The following is a 15,249-nucleotide window of genomic DNA, read 5'->3' as shown; positions in this document are numbered from 1 at the left end:
GTTCTGGAATTGGCGGTAAGTCAGGATCTAAGACATATTGAATCTTCAGGGCAGTCAGAAGGAATGTCATCTTGTCTTGCCATCTGGTGTAATTCGTTCCATCAAAGCGATCCAATTTGACAAGATCCTGGTTCATAACTTTGATGCTTGAAACTGCAGCGTCGGAAGCCATTGAAGAACAAATACTTTTAAGATTGTTAGAAATATCGGAGAGATCGAATGGATCCAGGCTGGATCGCAAACGGAATCACTTTCCTTAAAAGTATTTCAAGCACACTCTCGATTGTCTTAGAGTTGGAACGGCCTGAATACCCAGGATAATTCAGCCTTACTCGAGTCTGCACAAGACCGGTGAAGAAACTCGAATGCAAGGAAGATGTCTGGAAAATATATCAGAGGATAATGATTTGTGTGTTGATTCCGAAATAACAGACTTGTATTTATAGCCCATGCAAATGTCTGTTTCATAAGTTGCAACTCTTCATGAAACAATATTATTTAAAATATATATTTGCAATGGTTCAGAAAAATACAATGCACCACTTCATGAAATGTTATGTATTTCGAAGCTTTCTAGCGCCTACAAGCCGCCACTAGCGCCTCTACGCCCACGTATGACTATGCGGCACTTTATCCTCTTTGGCTCTTTTTGGAATGTACATTGTTCCAAGTGCTTTATAAATGCTTTTAAAGTTTGCTCCACTTTCTATGTGGGACTATTTATGAAGCATTTATTGCCATTCTCACATTTGTCATTTTGGAACATAACTTGATGAAATTAATGCTCATAATTTCCAACAATCTCCACCATTTATTTTAAAATCCAATGGTTCAGATTCATTCTCACATTCTCATATAAATATGGCATTCTCATGTCATATATATATATATATATATATATATATATATATATATATATATATATATATATATATATATATATATATGAGGAGGGATCAAATTACACCCGAAGAGTTACACCACGAGTTACACTCGTTCAATAACTACATTTCGAATTAATATTTTTTAAATACAACCGTTGGATTGAAACATAATATCATATAGATCATACCTATAAAGTTTGAGCTTAATCTATAATGATTTACTATGTCATTGAATTACATCAAAATTAACGTTATATGAAAGCTCATTTTGACGTTAATCTTTGGATATCTTGATCGTATAGTAAATCATTATAGATTAAGCTCAAACTTTATAGGTATGATCTATATGATATTATGTTTCAATCCAACGGTTGAATTTAAAAAATATTGATTCGAAATGTAGTTATTGAATGAGTGTAACTCGTGGTGTAACACTTCGGGTGTAATTTGATCCCTCCTCTATATATATATATATATATATATATATATATATATATATATATATATATATATATATATATATATATATATATATATATATATATATATATATATATATATATATATATATATATATATATATAACCAAATCATTCAAGTTAATTCAATACGTATCATTTAATACTAAAAACAAGTAATTAGTTTAATTATAATATTTTCTTGCCGCAATATCGGAAAGCTGACAATTTTGAAATCATTATTAATTAGCGCCATCTTTGATGCTAAATTTTTTTTAGCCATCTCTTGAGATTATTCAACCTTTTGAAACCTTGTTAAAATATTTCCCAATAATTTGCCATATTTGGTGCAATCACATGAATAAAGAAGATATTTAATTCTATGTGGTATTATTATTATTTAATTAAAGGTAACCGAGACTCTAACAGTCAAACATTTGTCTGGCTTGACTTGTTAATTCGAACAATGTGAAATAATCACCAACCAACCTAGGCCGCGCCAGCCATGACATTTCCATGCACATGTTTTGACTATTGACTTCGACTAACATATATGAGCAGCCTATATAAATGAGTTATTTTCATTTTTGAGTAATATTAACAAGCAATAACATTTCATAAGATAAGATGAGTTCAGAAATGTATTTTGCAACCACAATGTTCCTCCTCTTTTTATCATACATTGCTATAACATTATTCAGTAGAACCAACAAACATATCAATCTTCCACCAGGGCCTTCACTTCTTACCCTTTTGCGAAGTGCTACTGAATTTGAATTAGGAAAACAAAAACCTCAACACTTGTTAGCCCAATATTCCAAAATATATGGCCCAATAATGCATTTGAAGTTAGGTCAAATAACAACCTTTGTGATTTCATCACCAGAAATTGCACAAGAAGTGCTTCAAACTCATGATCTCTTCCTCTCAGACCGAACTATTCCTCAAGCCGTAGCAGTCCTTGATCATCAGCATTTTAGCTTACCCTTTATGCCAGCTTGCGATCTTTGGAGAGACCTTAAGAAAATATGCAAAAACCATCTGTTTGCCAGCAAAACACTTGATGCTAGTTATCAACTAAGGTGCAACAAGCTTCAAGACTTTTTATGTGATATTGATAGAAGCAGTATAAGGGGTGAAGCAGTAGATATTGGAAGAGCTGCTTTTAAGACTACATTGAATTTTTTGTCAAACACTTTCTTCTCTAGGGATTTTGCTAATTCTGCTGGTGAAACCGATGAGTATAAAGATATAATTGAAAATCTTGTGAGAGTCATTGGAACACCAAACTTGGTTGATTTTTTTCCTGCTTTAGGGATGTTTGATCCACAAGGTATTAAAGGAACATCAGCTACTTATCTTGAAAAGTTGTTGCAAATTATTGATTCTTATACTACAAAAAGATTGAAGTTAAGAGAAGACGAAAATTACGTCCCAAATGATGACATGTTAGACATGCTTCTCAACATCTCTAAAGAGAATGGTCAAAAGATGGACAACACAAAGATTAAACATTTGTTTCTGGTAACTTTCTCTCCTTCACTTTTTTATTATATATCTTTTTTTATTATTATTAAATATATGTTATAATTTTTTGAAAGAAATATTTATATTATTTTTTTTCTTTGTTATAGGATTTATTTGTTGCGGGGACCGATACAACTTCTTACACAATAGAACGAGCCATGGCTGAACTAGTTCACAATCCACATGTAATGTCAAAAGCTAAAGAAGAGCTTGAGCAAGTAATTGGTATAGGAAATTCAATTGACGAATCAGATATTACGAAACTCCCATATTTGCAAGCAGTAGTAAAAGAAACATTACGTTTGCATCCATCTGCTCCACTTTTACTACCAAGGAAAGCTAGGAAAGATGTAAAAATTTGTGGATACACTATTCCACAAGGGTCACAGATTCTAGTTAATGAATGGGCCATGGGAAGAAATCCTAGTATTTGGAATAATCCAAATATGTTTTCTCCTGAAAGGTTTCTTGGGTCGGAAATTAATTTTAAGGGCCAATACTTTCAATTCACACCATTTGGTGGTGGGAGAAGAATGTGTCCTGGCATGCCACTTGCTATACGAATGTTACATACAATGTTAGGATCATTGATTAATTCTTTTGACTGGAAAAAGGAAAATGGAGACAGAGACGTTGATCAACCATTGAGAGCTATTCCTATTAGAGTTAAAAAAGTATAACATACAATTAAGTACTTTTGTTCAATTTGTATAAGGCGCATTCCTTCATTGTGAAGAAATAAAAAAATATTTGTTTATTGTCTTGATCATTCATACATGCAACAAGTCTCTATTATCCTTACACTACCATGATGCTTTTTGTTTTTCTTAATTTACTGTTTGTTTCAGTTTGTTATGCCCTCAAGTTCGACATTTTGACCTTAAACTTTGTTTAAACATTATTTTCATGGTTTATTTATTTTTATTGGTTTTGCAATGAAGACAAAGTGTCTTGTTTATTTTCTGGTTAAGAGAAGTATGATAAAGTTGACACAAAATAATGCAGTAAAAATAAATAACAAAGAGATATATCCTGGTTTCCCTTATCCAATCAAGGGTAGACCACTCCCCTCATTTCTCGTGAGAGATTATCCAATATTTGAAGGATAGAAAAACACTTAGAAAGGGGGAGTTTGAATAAGTGTAACTTTAAAAACTCTTAAGATAAAAACAATGAACACAATATTTTTATCCTGGTTCGTTTTTAACGAAACTACTCCAGTCCACCCCCTTAGAGTGATTTACCTCAACTGAGGATTTAATCCATTAATCAATCATGATTACAATGGTTATCCACTTAGAAACACTCTAAGTCTTCTAGAGTATACTGATCACACCTTGATCACTCTAGGAAATCACCACTTAGAAACTTCTAAGTCTTCTAGAGTCTACTGATCTCACTGATCACTCTAGGAACCTTTTACAAATAAATGTAAAATAAATGTTTAAAAGAGTATTCAAAATGCTTCTTAGAAAGCTATAATCACAACTGTGATATTTCTCTTAAGTTCTAAGCTTAACACTCACTAAATATTACAAAGTATGTGAGGTTGAAGATGAAGTTCGTGTGTTTTGATTTCAACAGCCTTTCAGTATGTTTTCAAAAATTTGTTACTGCTTCTGATCAGAACTTCACTATATATAGGCGTTTGAGAAGATGACAGTTGGAATGCATTTAATGCGCTTCGTGACTGGACAACTTTGCATTTACTGTTTTCACTATTTTGTCAACTACCTCGAGCCTTGCTTTTCTCTGCTTTTACTGACTTTTCCTTTTGTAGCTTCTAACGTTCCTTTTGTCTGTCAGAGATTAGACTTCATAGCCTGTTATCTAGTACTAACTTCTGATCTCAGATTTTGTGAATACAACGTTTGAATAATCAGAATCAGAGTTACAGCTTGGTGCAGAGCATCTTCTTGTCTTCTGACTTTGAAGTGCTTTAGCGTGATACCATAAGAACTTCAGTGCTTCTGCTTCTGATCTCAAGTTTTTCTGATGCTTCATAGACCATGTTCTGATTCTTCTTGACCATCTTCTGATGTCTTTCGAGAGCATGTTCTGATGTTGCAATCCTAAACCTTCTGAGTCAGTGCTTCTTATTGCTGAATTGTGCATACTCCTTATATATTTCCTGAAATGGAAAATGCATAGAATTAGAGTACCACATTGTCTTATACAAAATTCATATACATTGTTATCATCAAAACAAGAATATTGATCAGAACAAATCTTGTTCTAACAATCTCCCCCTTTTTGATGATGACAAAAACATATATAATTGATATGAATTTGTAATCAGAATATCAGATGACAAAAGACAATTTCACAGATATAGCATAAGCATATAATCAGAGTGTGTGAATATGTCTCCCCCTGAGATTAATAATCTCTCCCTGAAATAAATACTAGAAGAATTTATAAATAAAAGACTTCCCTGAGTATTTTTCATTTCAGCAGAGACTTTCACTTCGCCTAGAACTTCAGAATATTCAGAGCTTCTGCTTCTTGCTTCCATAGGACAGCTTCAGAGCTTTGAATTTCTTCTTAGTTGTCATAGCATGCTTGATTGGATCAGAACATTCTTGAATGTATCAGAGCATCATCAGAGCATCTTTACATCCTGAAATGTTTCAGAAACATACTAGACAAAAAAATATCAGAACATGAATATATCAGAGCATTCTTGATAACTATCATGTATCAGAGCATTCTTAATGAATAGCATTTATCAGAGCATATAAGATGAAGAAAATGTATCAGAGCGTATTCTCAACCGAGAACATCAGAGCATTCTACGAATGACTATCAGAACATTCTTCTTCTTGCTTCTGATCTTGAAGCTTCACAGCACTAAGCTTGCTTCAATTTTTCAAGAGCATGCTTCTTTATAGAATTGCCTTTCCTCATGTATTTGCTTCTCATGTTGAGCTTTTTTAGAATATCTTCAATCCTGCAAAAAATCTCAAAGACATAGAACTTGCAAATAATGTTAGGAATGTTGAGACTTAATCCCAGCAACTGATATAATAAATCAAATCAATTATCATGTTTCTCCCCCTTTTTGTCATAACATCAAAAAGCATATAAAAGATTCAGATGAGAAAACGACATAATAAAGTGAAGAAGATAATATTTTATTGATTAACAAAATATATCAGAAGTATACAGGAGGAATAGAAGCAAATGCAAGAAACAAATGCAAGAAACAAGAAAACATCTAAGACCAAGACACACTACGACTAGCCTAGCTTAGAAGCTATCTTGTCCAGAAGGTTTTGAATCTCAGCAGTGCTTTCTGTTTGCGTCTTCATAAAAGATCTGAACTCATTGTGAGTTTCCTCATGCTTGTCCAGACGAGAAGCAAGATCAGCTTGATTCTGTTGAAGAGCCTTCATGGTGTTCATCAGAACAGAAGGTCCAGCAGAAGAAGCATCAAAGCTATTGTCCAGAAGAGGATTCTCAGCAGCAGCATCGACCATGAGAACATCAGATTGATTTTCCTTAAGAGGAGATCGCAAAGCAGGATGATTCTCTATAGCTTGTTTCACAGCATCAACTTCTGCCTCAGAAGCATCTTCAACATACACAGGAGAAGGGATTTCAGAATCTTGATTTTCTAAAGCCAGAAGAATTGCAGCCAAATTCTTTGGAGGTGTAGGAGCAGAAGGTTCTGATGGATATTCAACTTCTAGATATACCATAGATGGTGCCTTAGAAGAGGTATTCTCCCTTAACCAGTTGAATAAGAACTTAAAATCTCCAGTCAGAACGTGGAGAGAAGGCTTCCACACAACCATAGCAAAAGGATGCACCTCTTCAAGCTCGTCAACAAATTCTTTCTCTTCAAGAGATTTCCAACTCCTGATGGGATGATAGTACTTACCATCATCTAATTCCAAGGAGTAACCAGAAGATCCAGGAGCTACAGCTGAACATCTCTTCTGCATATTCAGAAGATCTGTCTGAATGTTCTTCTTAAACATCTTGCACAACTTGCTAACAGCCACAAGATCCATCTTGGAGTCATAAGCAGCTCTCAGAGTCTCCAATCCAGTTCTGACCTTATACATCAACAAGTCATAGCAAGCATCAATAGAGGGTTCAGGAGGATTGAAAGTGAAACAATAGTCAGGGTAAAGAAGACTATAGGGTTTTGATTCTCTTGAGAACAAGGCAGGGGTGGTAGAAGATGAAGAATCTGTGATGGAGGTGGTTGAGAGAATATTTTCAGAAGGAAGATGGGGAGAGATAGTATTTTGTGGTTGAGGGTTTAGAACAGGTGTAGAAAGAAGTGGTTGGTTTCTGTTTGTGGTTATGGAAGAAGATGGAGTCACAGAAGGAGGAGGCTTTTTTTGAGGGGGACGGTCAGAAGAATGGTAAATTTTATGAATCAGCTTCTCAATCTGTTCATCAGTTCTTTTAGGTTTGAGAGACTCTCTGGGTTTCTTCTGCTTCTTTGCTTGCTAAGAATCAGGGCCTTCTTCTGTGACCTTTCTCTTCAGTTTCTTTCTTTCTTCTTCTGTTCCTTCTTTCTTAACTCATCCAGAGATGGAAGAGTTCTTCCTCGAATCCAAGCAAGATCAACAGAAGTATGAGCTTTAACGCATGACTTCAGATAGCGTTTAATAGATTTGTCTAGCTCCTCTTTGAACATGTGAGAAAACCCACAACAAGAGTTCTTCTAGACATAATATCTGGAAACATTATTGAAAGAGTGGTCCTTTCTTCAATGAGCTGCATCCTTCTTAGAGTCTGAGCATTCAGAATAACCCCTTGGATAACAGACAAGTTCTCAGATGAGCCAGCTGCTCTCAAAATATCTATCAAGCCACTTTCAATCAGAATATCTGAAATCAGCCTTCCAAGAGGGATAGTATTCTTCTTGAGTTTGGGATTCTTCTGACGTTCTTCATCTCTTGATTCTTCAATATTTGTCTTCAGATGTTGAAAAAGAATGTGTGGTAGATTGACTCTCATGCCTTTTTCAATGCAGAAAATTACATACTTCTGATCCTGATTGACATAGGTAGCAGCGCTTGATGATTTTCTGTGATAGAGAGATCCAAGAATGATCTCAGCCCATACTCTGTAGGAAGGCTTCAAGGCAGTAGTGAAAGTAGAGGCGATATTAGAAGTAAATAACTCTCGATCAACTTTATCCCAATCAGTTCTTCCATGAAGAGCACCAGTGATTCCATCCAAACCATCAAGACCATACATTTTCCTTATCAGTTTCTCAGTCACAACAAATTCATGCCCTAGCACGAAGGAGATGATGGCAGCTGAAGTAACCGTTACACGTGTCCAGAAATCTTTAACCAATATAGGATAAACTGGTCCAATCAACCTTTCAAAGTAGTTTGACCATTCTTGTACCAGCATTGCAGTTTTGGTTTTGAAATCATGTGCCATAAGATTTTCAAAATCCACCATTGTCTCGTAGAGAACTTCCAGTTCATTAAAAGGAATCGAACAAGACTTCAAAGGAGTAAATGCAGATCTCTTATGTTGAACTTGATGTTACGATGATACCTTGCGTTGAACATTCGAAGATGAAGCCATGGAATCACACTAAGATTCAGGTTTAGTAACTAGGGTTTATGCAAAATGAGAGAGATGAACAAAAAGAGACAACGAACAAAGAGAGAGAAAGTAAAAAGATGAAATGTTATGGTGAAGAGTTTATATAGGCACGGATTTGAAACAATATGCAATGAAATTCTGAGAATGAACAGTTACAAGATGTAGAAAATCAAATGCATTTAATGTGGAGTGACGTTAGGGAAAAACGTGATATTTGAAATGATTTGCACAGTTACCTAGGGTGGCGTCTCATCAACTGCACGCATGCTTGTCCCTTTAGAGTGAACACGTGTTCATCTTTTGGAATAGCTGGTGACAGCTGTTTTGCTTTAAAAGAGATTCTGAATCAACTTAGACATATGAAACGTTAGTAGTAAAAGAATCAGAATATCTAATTGATTAACAATCAGAACTTCATATAAAAGAAAATAAATGATCATTTCAAATCTAGTCCATATATTAGAACTTCTCATCTTCTCATTCTGGGCATAAATCCATACTGATATTCTTCAGAATGAACTTAAACCTATCTTCAGCAAGGGGTTTTGTAAAGATATCAGCCCATTGATGGTATGTATCAACTAAGTTTAAAGATAGAACACCCTTCTGAACATAGTCCCTAATGAAATGATGTTTAATCTCAATATGTTTAGCTTTGGAATGTAAGATTGGATTCTTAGATAAACATATAGCAGAAGTATTATCACAGAAGATAGGAATGTTACTCTCATATATCTGATAATCTTCTAGCTGACTCTTCATCTAGAGCATCTGTGTACTACATCCAGCAGCAGCAACATATTCTGCTTCTGCTGTAGAGAGGGCAATGATAGCTTACTTCTTGCTGTACCAGGAGATCAGATGACTTCCAAGAAATTGACAACTTCCAAAAGTACTTTTCCTTTCAATTCTATCTCCAGCGTAATCAGCATCACAGAATCCTACTAAGTTGTATTCTTCAGATCTTCTGTAGACTAAACCAACATTAGTAGTACCTTTCAGATACCTCAGAATTCTTTTAACAGCTGTTAAGTGAGATTCTCTAGGATCTTATTGGAATCTTGCACACAGACAAACACTGAATAAAATATTAGGTCTAGAAGCAGTAAGATATAGAAGAGATCCAATCATACCTTTGTAGAGCTTCTGATCTACCTTCCTACTTACCTCATCATTACCTAAGACACACGTTGGATGCATAGGAGTTTTTTCTTCTTTTCTTTCTGAAAGATTAAACTTCTTCAGAAGTTCTTTCACGTACTTGGTTTGATGAACATATGTTCCATCAGAAGTTTGATTGATCTGGATCCCAAGGAAGTACTTGAGTTCTCCCATCATGCTCATTTCAAACTCATCCTGCATAGACTTAGCAAACTCCTTTCCAAGTGTAGCATTAGAGGTTCCAAAGATAATATCATCAACATATATTTGGCAAATTAAAATATCCTTTTTAAAGGTTTTACAAAAGAGAGTAGTATCCACTTTTCCTCTAGTGAAACCATTATCCAGAAGGAAAGAACTTAATCTTTCATACCAAGCTCTAGAAGCTTGCTTCAATCCGTATAATGACTTCTTTAGTTTAAAAACATATTCTGGAGACTTGGTGTCTTCAAAACCAGGAGGTTGATGGACATAAACTTCCTCATCTATATAACCATTTAAGAAGGCACTCTTAATATCCATCTGATACAGAGTGATGTTATATTGAGTGACAAAAGAAATCAATAAGCGAATAGATTCTAACCTGGCCACTGGTGCAAAGGTGTCATACCCCAAAATTTGCCCAAAATATTTATTCATATTTCAATCCATCTGACTTTCAAATGCTCAAAGACACACAAGAAAGAATCGTGCAGTCTCTCTCCTAAACAACAACCTCTGAATTAGGGTTTTTGATTTAATCAAGGAATTTGAACTTCTGATACCTCAAGTGGATTCCATGGTCTCTCATATGATTCAAAGTACCCTTATTCCAAGTTTCAAGCCTCGATTCAAAAGATTGCTCACTCAATGGTCCAAACAATCAATAATCGACTGGTTGACCTAAAAGTCAAACTGTGGTCAAATCATAGTCAAAGTTTCTGATTTTTGGTCGACATCCTAACTTTTAAGTATCATTCATCATTTGATCAATATTTGATCATGATTCATCAGGAAAAAACTCCAAAATCATCAAAAACCTAAGTTGCTAAATTAGGGTTTTTAGGTGAAAGTTAACGGAACTTTGACCAGTCATATCTCTCTCATACTTTCTCTGAAACTCCCCAATCAAGTCTCATTCTAAAGGAAATTTGATTCTCTACAACTTTGATGTTGGGCCCAAAGTCAAGAAATGCACCATTTGAGAGATATGAGCCAATACATTACGGGTCCTTCTAAAGGACCGCGAAAAGTCATTTTTTTTAAAAGGACACACAAGGAGCATGGAAAATTATTTTGACATGAGCCCAAAGACATTGGTTAGAAGATTCCTCAAGGTTTCTAAAATATCCAAGATCTTGAAAAAATGTTGAAGTATGAGGAAATGGCAAGATGCACAAGTTCACCTATTTTCAAGGGTATGCATGAAGAGAAAAGGTCCAAAACTCCAAATATTTCCAAATGGGCCTACTTTTTTTTTATCCTATCATTATTCTAAGCCCATGGACGTCTCAAAACAAGAGCCTTTTTATTTTTTACTATTTTATTAATTATTTTATGGTTTTAATCATTTTAAATCATAAATTAATTATATAAAATAGTAATATTAATAAGAGATCTTATTTGCTTTGATTTTAAGTCAAGAAATCAATCAAATATATTCCTCCAATCAGCCAAATTTGTTCACATGGCTTGAGGTGCAAGAAAGGTCAAATTTTGAAAGTTTGATTTTAAAAATATAATCAAATATTTTGTGATCAATACAAAATATTTTGATGTGCTTTTTTTTTAAGCAACCTCACATCTATATATACTTCATTATCAGACTTCATTCACAAGTTTTGAAAACCCTAGGGCTGCCTAAAGAACAAACCCTAGTTCTTAGTTTTTTGTCCAAAAATTGCAAGACACGGTTTTCATTTTCAAAGCCAATTCAGGCCCTCTCAGCCATTCAAACATCATCTACAGGCATAGTTTGGTAAGATTGGACGAAAATTCATGGTCGAATCACCCTGAATCGTGACTTATACATGCCTACATACATGGTATTTCATCTTCTTATATCTCTGTGTTTATGTTGTTTCGATCAATTCTGATGCTTGCATTGAGTTTATATGATGCCCAGGAACAGTATTCGATCATCGTTCATGAGCTTTAAGGCTTGGAGTGAAAACCACCATTACTAGGGCATAAGTAGTATTATGGTTCGGATTCGATCATACAGGTGTTTTTAGCCAAAACAAAAGCCCTGGTTGAATTCAGTACATGATTTACAATCGAACCATGGCTGTCTCATGAATTTATATTGCATATTCGTGTAGTTTCAAAATTGCAGGAGATTCGAAGGATTTTCCGCAGGAAAATCCTTAATAAATTCCGCAGGTAGTGGATGGAGGAAGACGAAGCTGACTCATCCTCTCACTGGACGCGCGTGCATCTTCTACCGGCCAGTCAACTAGTCTGACTCTCTCTCAACGTTTGATTGGATACAACATAGCACTCGGGGTCCACCTTTGACTGATCTTTGAATTTTCATTTAATTTTTATTAAACCTATTAATAGATTTTTGTTAGATTTGCTAACAACTTGAAGATTGCAGCGTGTGTGGTTAAATGGGTTGTTGACAACCAAGTTGACGTGGGTTCAACCCCAGCATCAGACTATTTGTTTTCACCAATTGTTTGCTTGTACTAGTCTGCAGATCCAGTGCACGCGAATAAAACACACTCACGGTGAAACCTCGCTTTCCAACCTCTGGATTGACAGACCTTCAAATCCTACGCCCCAGAATACGCATGACTACGGTACACCTTCAAAGGACAACCATACTAGATCCTACCAGCTAAGTTCCTTATTTATTTTATTTTATTTTTTACTTATTATTTTTATTTTATTATTTTTATGCACCTTTTTAGGTATTTCTTTTTCTTCTTTCTTTTTTAGTTTTTTTATTTACTTTACTTAAATATTTTTATTTATCATAATAATTTTCATAGAAGTATTTATTTTAATCAAAAACTCGTCTTAATTTCATCAATAATTATTTTTCTTTAAATATTAAAAATTGTAGTTTTGTATCTACTTTTAATTAATAATTAATTTTTTTTTAACCTTATTCATTTATAAACCCTAGACCCTAGAATCCTCAGGTAGGGGTTATCCATTAATGTGTTTTAAGCCTTATAAATCTTTTGGGTCACAATAAGTTTTCTTAGATAATCATTTTAGGTTTAGGGTTAAGGTTTGTAAATTTTTAGGGTTCCTAACCAATTAGGGTTTGATCAGTTAATGCACTAACTCCTTTTTATTTCTTTGCTCAAATTTTCAGGATTAAATCAAGATCCTCCGACTACGCGCCAGGGCATTCAAAAGCTAAGTTTTGATCCCTCTTTATTACTATTTAAATTATTTTTACCTTCTATTTTAATTTTTGCCTTATGGCTTGAATTATGATTGGCTTCAACGGTCAATGAATTACTCATACACTTACCGCTATCATTTTTCGTTTAATTCTCAGATGATCAGGATCAATCGAAGAATCGAGGAAGATCAAGGCTGAAGACGTGCAATTTAATTTTATGTTTTATTTTAATTCCCCATCCCCGCAGGTGTTTATTGTAATAGCGTAGGATTTTCATTCTGCCTTTATTTTTCTGCTGTGGTTAGTAAATTAGGGAGTGACAAGACCGTTAACTGAACATAGATCACTAATTTACAAGATAAATGTAATCGAATACAATCACGTGATTGTTGCATCCACACACCTTTAGGATAATCCCTCTTGTTGCCTTATTGTTGCCTTATTGTTGCCTTATATTGTTGCCTTGTTGCCTCTAAGTGTACTAAATAGTCAAAGTCCCTCGATTCCGAGGATACCTAAATCAATGTTCCCTTCAAAGTTATTGAAACTCCCTCGAGGTTGCCCTATACGGAATAATTGTCCCAAATTGCTAAGGTATCCTCGCATGATGCCTAAAACTTAAATGACTATTATATCCTTCCCTTAGACTACCTGCCCTCTTTATGGCAAGGGACAGTCTTACGGAGAACGATAACTCGATGACCCTTTAACATCCAATTGAAAGACTTCCTGCCCTCTTATGGTATGGATAGATCCTTTCGCCTGAAAGTCTAAAAGAACAATATTTCTAAACTTAGGGTAGTTGCTATTAATTGCTTGCTCTTTTTCAAATTCAAATTCAAATTCAAAATCTTTTTCCCACTTCTTTTCAAAGAAACTTTTCAAAAAGACTACGCTTATGTACAAGCTAAAGTTCTTATTCGAATTTCTATTCAAACCCTACTTCTCAAACATTTCAAACAATTCAAAAGTGAGCTAAGCAATTAAGAGCCCATGGATAACCATGGATGCAAAGGGTGCTTTACACCTTCCCTTTGTATAACTTGCCCCCCGAACTCAAAATCTTTTTTTTTAAAAGGTCTTTTTCTGTTCTTTTAGTCTTTCCTAAAAATTGGATAAAATAAAAGTCGGTGGCGACTCTTGCTATCCGCACATTTCCAAAAAAGTCAGTTCACCGTATTACAGAACTGGCGACTCTGCTGGGGATCTTTCGATTAAAAAGAGGGGTTACCTTAAAGTTTAGGATCACTTTAAATTTGTTTGACTTGTTTGCTTTATCTTTAAAGGTTGTTTTGGGTATTCTGCTGTGTGAAAGATCCTACACCCGGATCTAGTGTACCTTAGGTATGTGGCATTAGACCAGGGAGGCTGTACGACATGTATCGTTATGGTTGAACTGGTGGCCACCGTTAGTGCGATGCTTTGGTTTGTCCTGATGGCCCTTGAATATGATCGAGGAGACATTTGGCTACCGCGTGGTGTCATAAGCACTAATTCGCCCTTAGAACCCTAGTTGAACTTGACTTTGGCTTATAGGAAGTAGCGAGATAGCTGGCTTTGGATTCGTGACTGAAGCCGATTGATACTCAATGCTACACTCATTGAGATTGGACTCTAGGGATGCTTTTGGCTGGCCGATCGAGTGCCATGTTGAGACAATGCCCGCGAGAAAGATCAGGGATATGAGCACCATAGAACCCGGTTACTATTCTAGGACAGGTTTGAACCAACTAAACTTCAGTGGGGAGGGTACTTACCTACGATCTTCATGCAAGCCCCTAAACCTAAGGACTCTTGTGTGACTTGCTTGTGTGTGTTACTAACCCTTTGTGTTTCCTTGCAGGTTTTCCTTATAGGACTTGTTTGTCCTTATAACCCTACGTTTTGCCTGATGCATTGAATTCGCATAACATCATGACATCATTACATCATAAGCATAACATGATTTAACTAACCCTTTCAAGGATCTTGGGGATTTAGGGCGCACAATTTCAGGTACCCTTATCAAGGACTGAATTCCTAATTAAGGGGCAAGAGGATTTACTTTCCTCTCGCCACATACCTTCCAATTAAGAGAGCTGTACCTATCAAGGGGCAAGAGGATTTATTTTCCTCTAGCCATGTACCTTCAAATTCAGAAGTATCCCGAATCAGAGGCTATGAACCACTCGATATGGTGAGCTTGATTCTCAAAGAAAGGACGTTCCAAGACGAAAGACGAAGTTCTTCAGACAAGACGCGACCAAACCATTTTCTAATGTTGCTAACTAAATTCCTAAAGATCCTTGAAAAGATT

The 15,249-nt window shown here is 35.2% G+C and overlaps 1 protein-coding gene across 1 annotated transcript; it reads left to right on the top strand.

Moving 5' to 3' along the window:
* The first annotated feature begins 1,955 nt into the window (after window positions 1–1,955).
* Window positions 1,956–3,686, top strand: LOC131632915 (geraniol 8-hydroxylase-like). The gene is made up of 2 exons (XM_058903633.1): window positions 1,956–2,866; window positions 2,977–3,686. Exons 1-2 carry the CDS (start codon window positions 1,970–1,972, stop codon window positions 3,547–3,549), a joined length of 1,470 nt encoding a protein of 489 aa, XP_058759616.1. The 5' UTR covers window positions 1,956–1,969; the 3' UTR covers window positions 3,550–3,686.
* The last annotated feature ends 11,563 nt before the right edge of the window (window positions 3,687–15,249 follow it).

This window comes from Vicia villosa, unplaced genomic scaffold (assembly GCF_029867415.1).
Source record: "Vicia villosa cultivar HV-30 ecotype Madison, WI unplaced genomic scaffold, Vvil1.0 ctg.001052F_1_1, whole genome shotgun sequence".
Lineage (NCBI taxonomy): Eukaryota > Viridiplantae > Streptophyta > Magnoliopsida > Fabales > Fabaceae > Vicia > Vicia villosa.
This window is presented reverse-complemented; position numbering and strand designations above follow the sequence as displayed.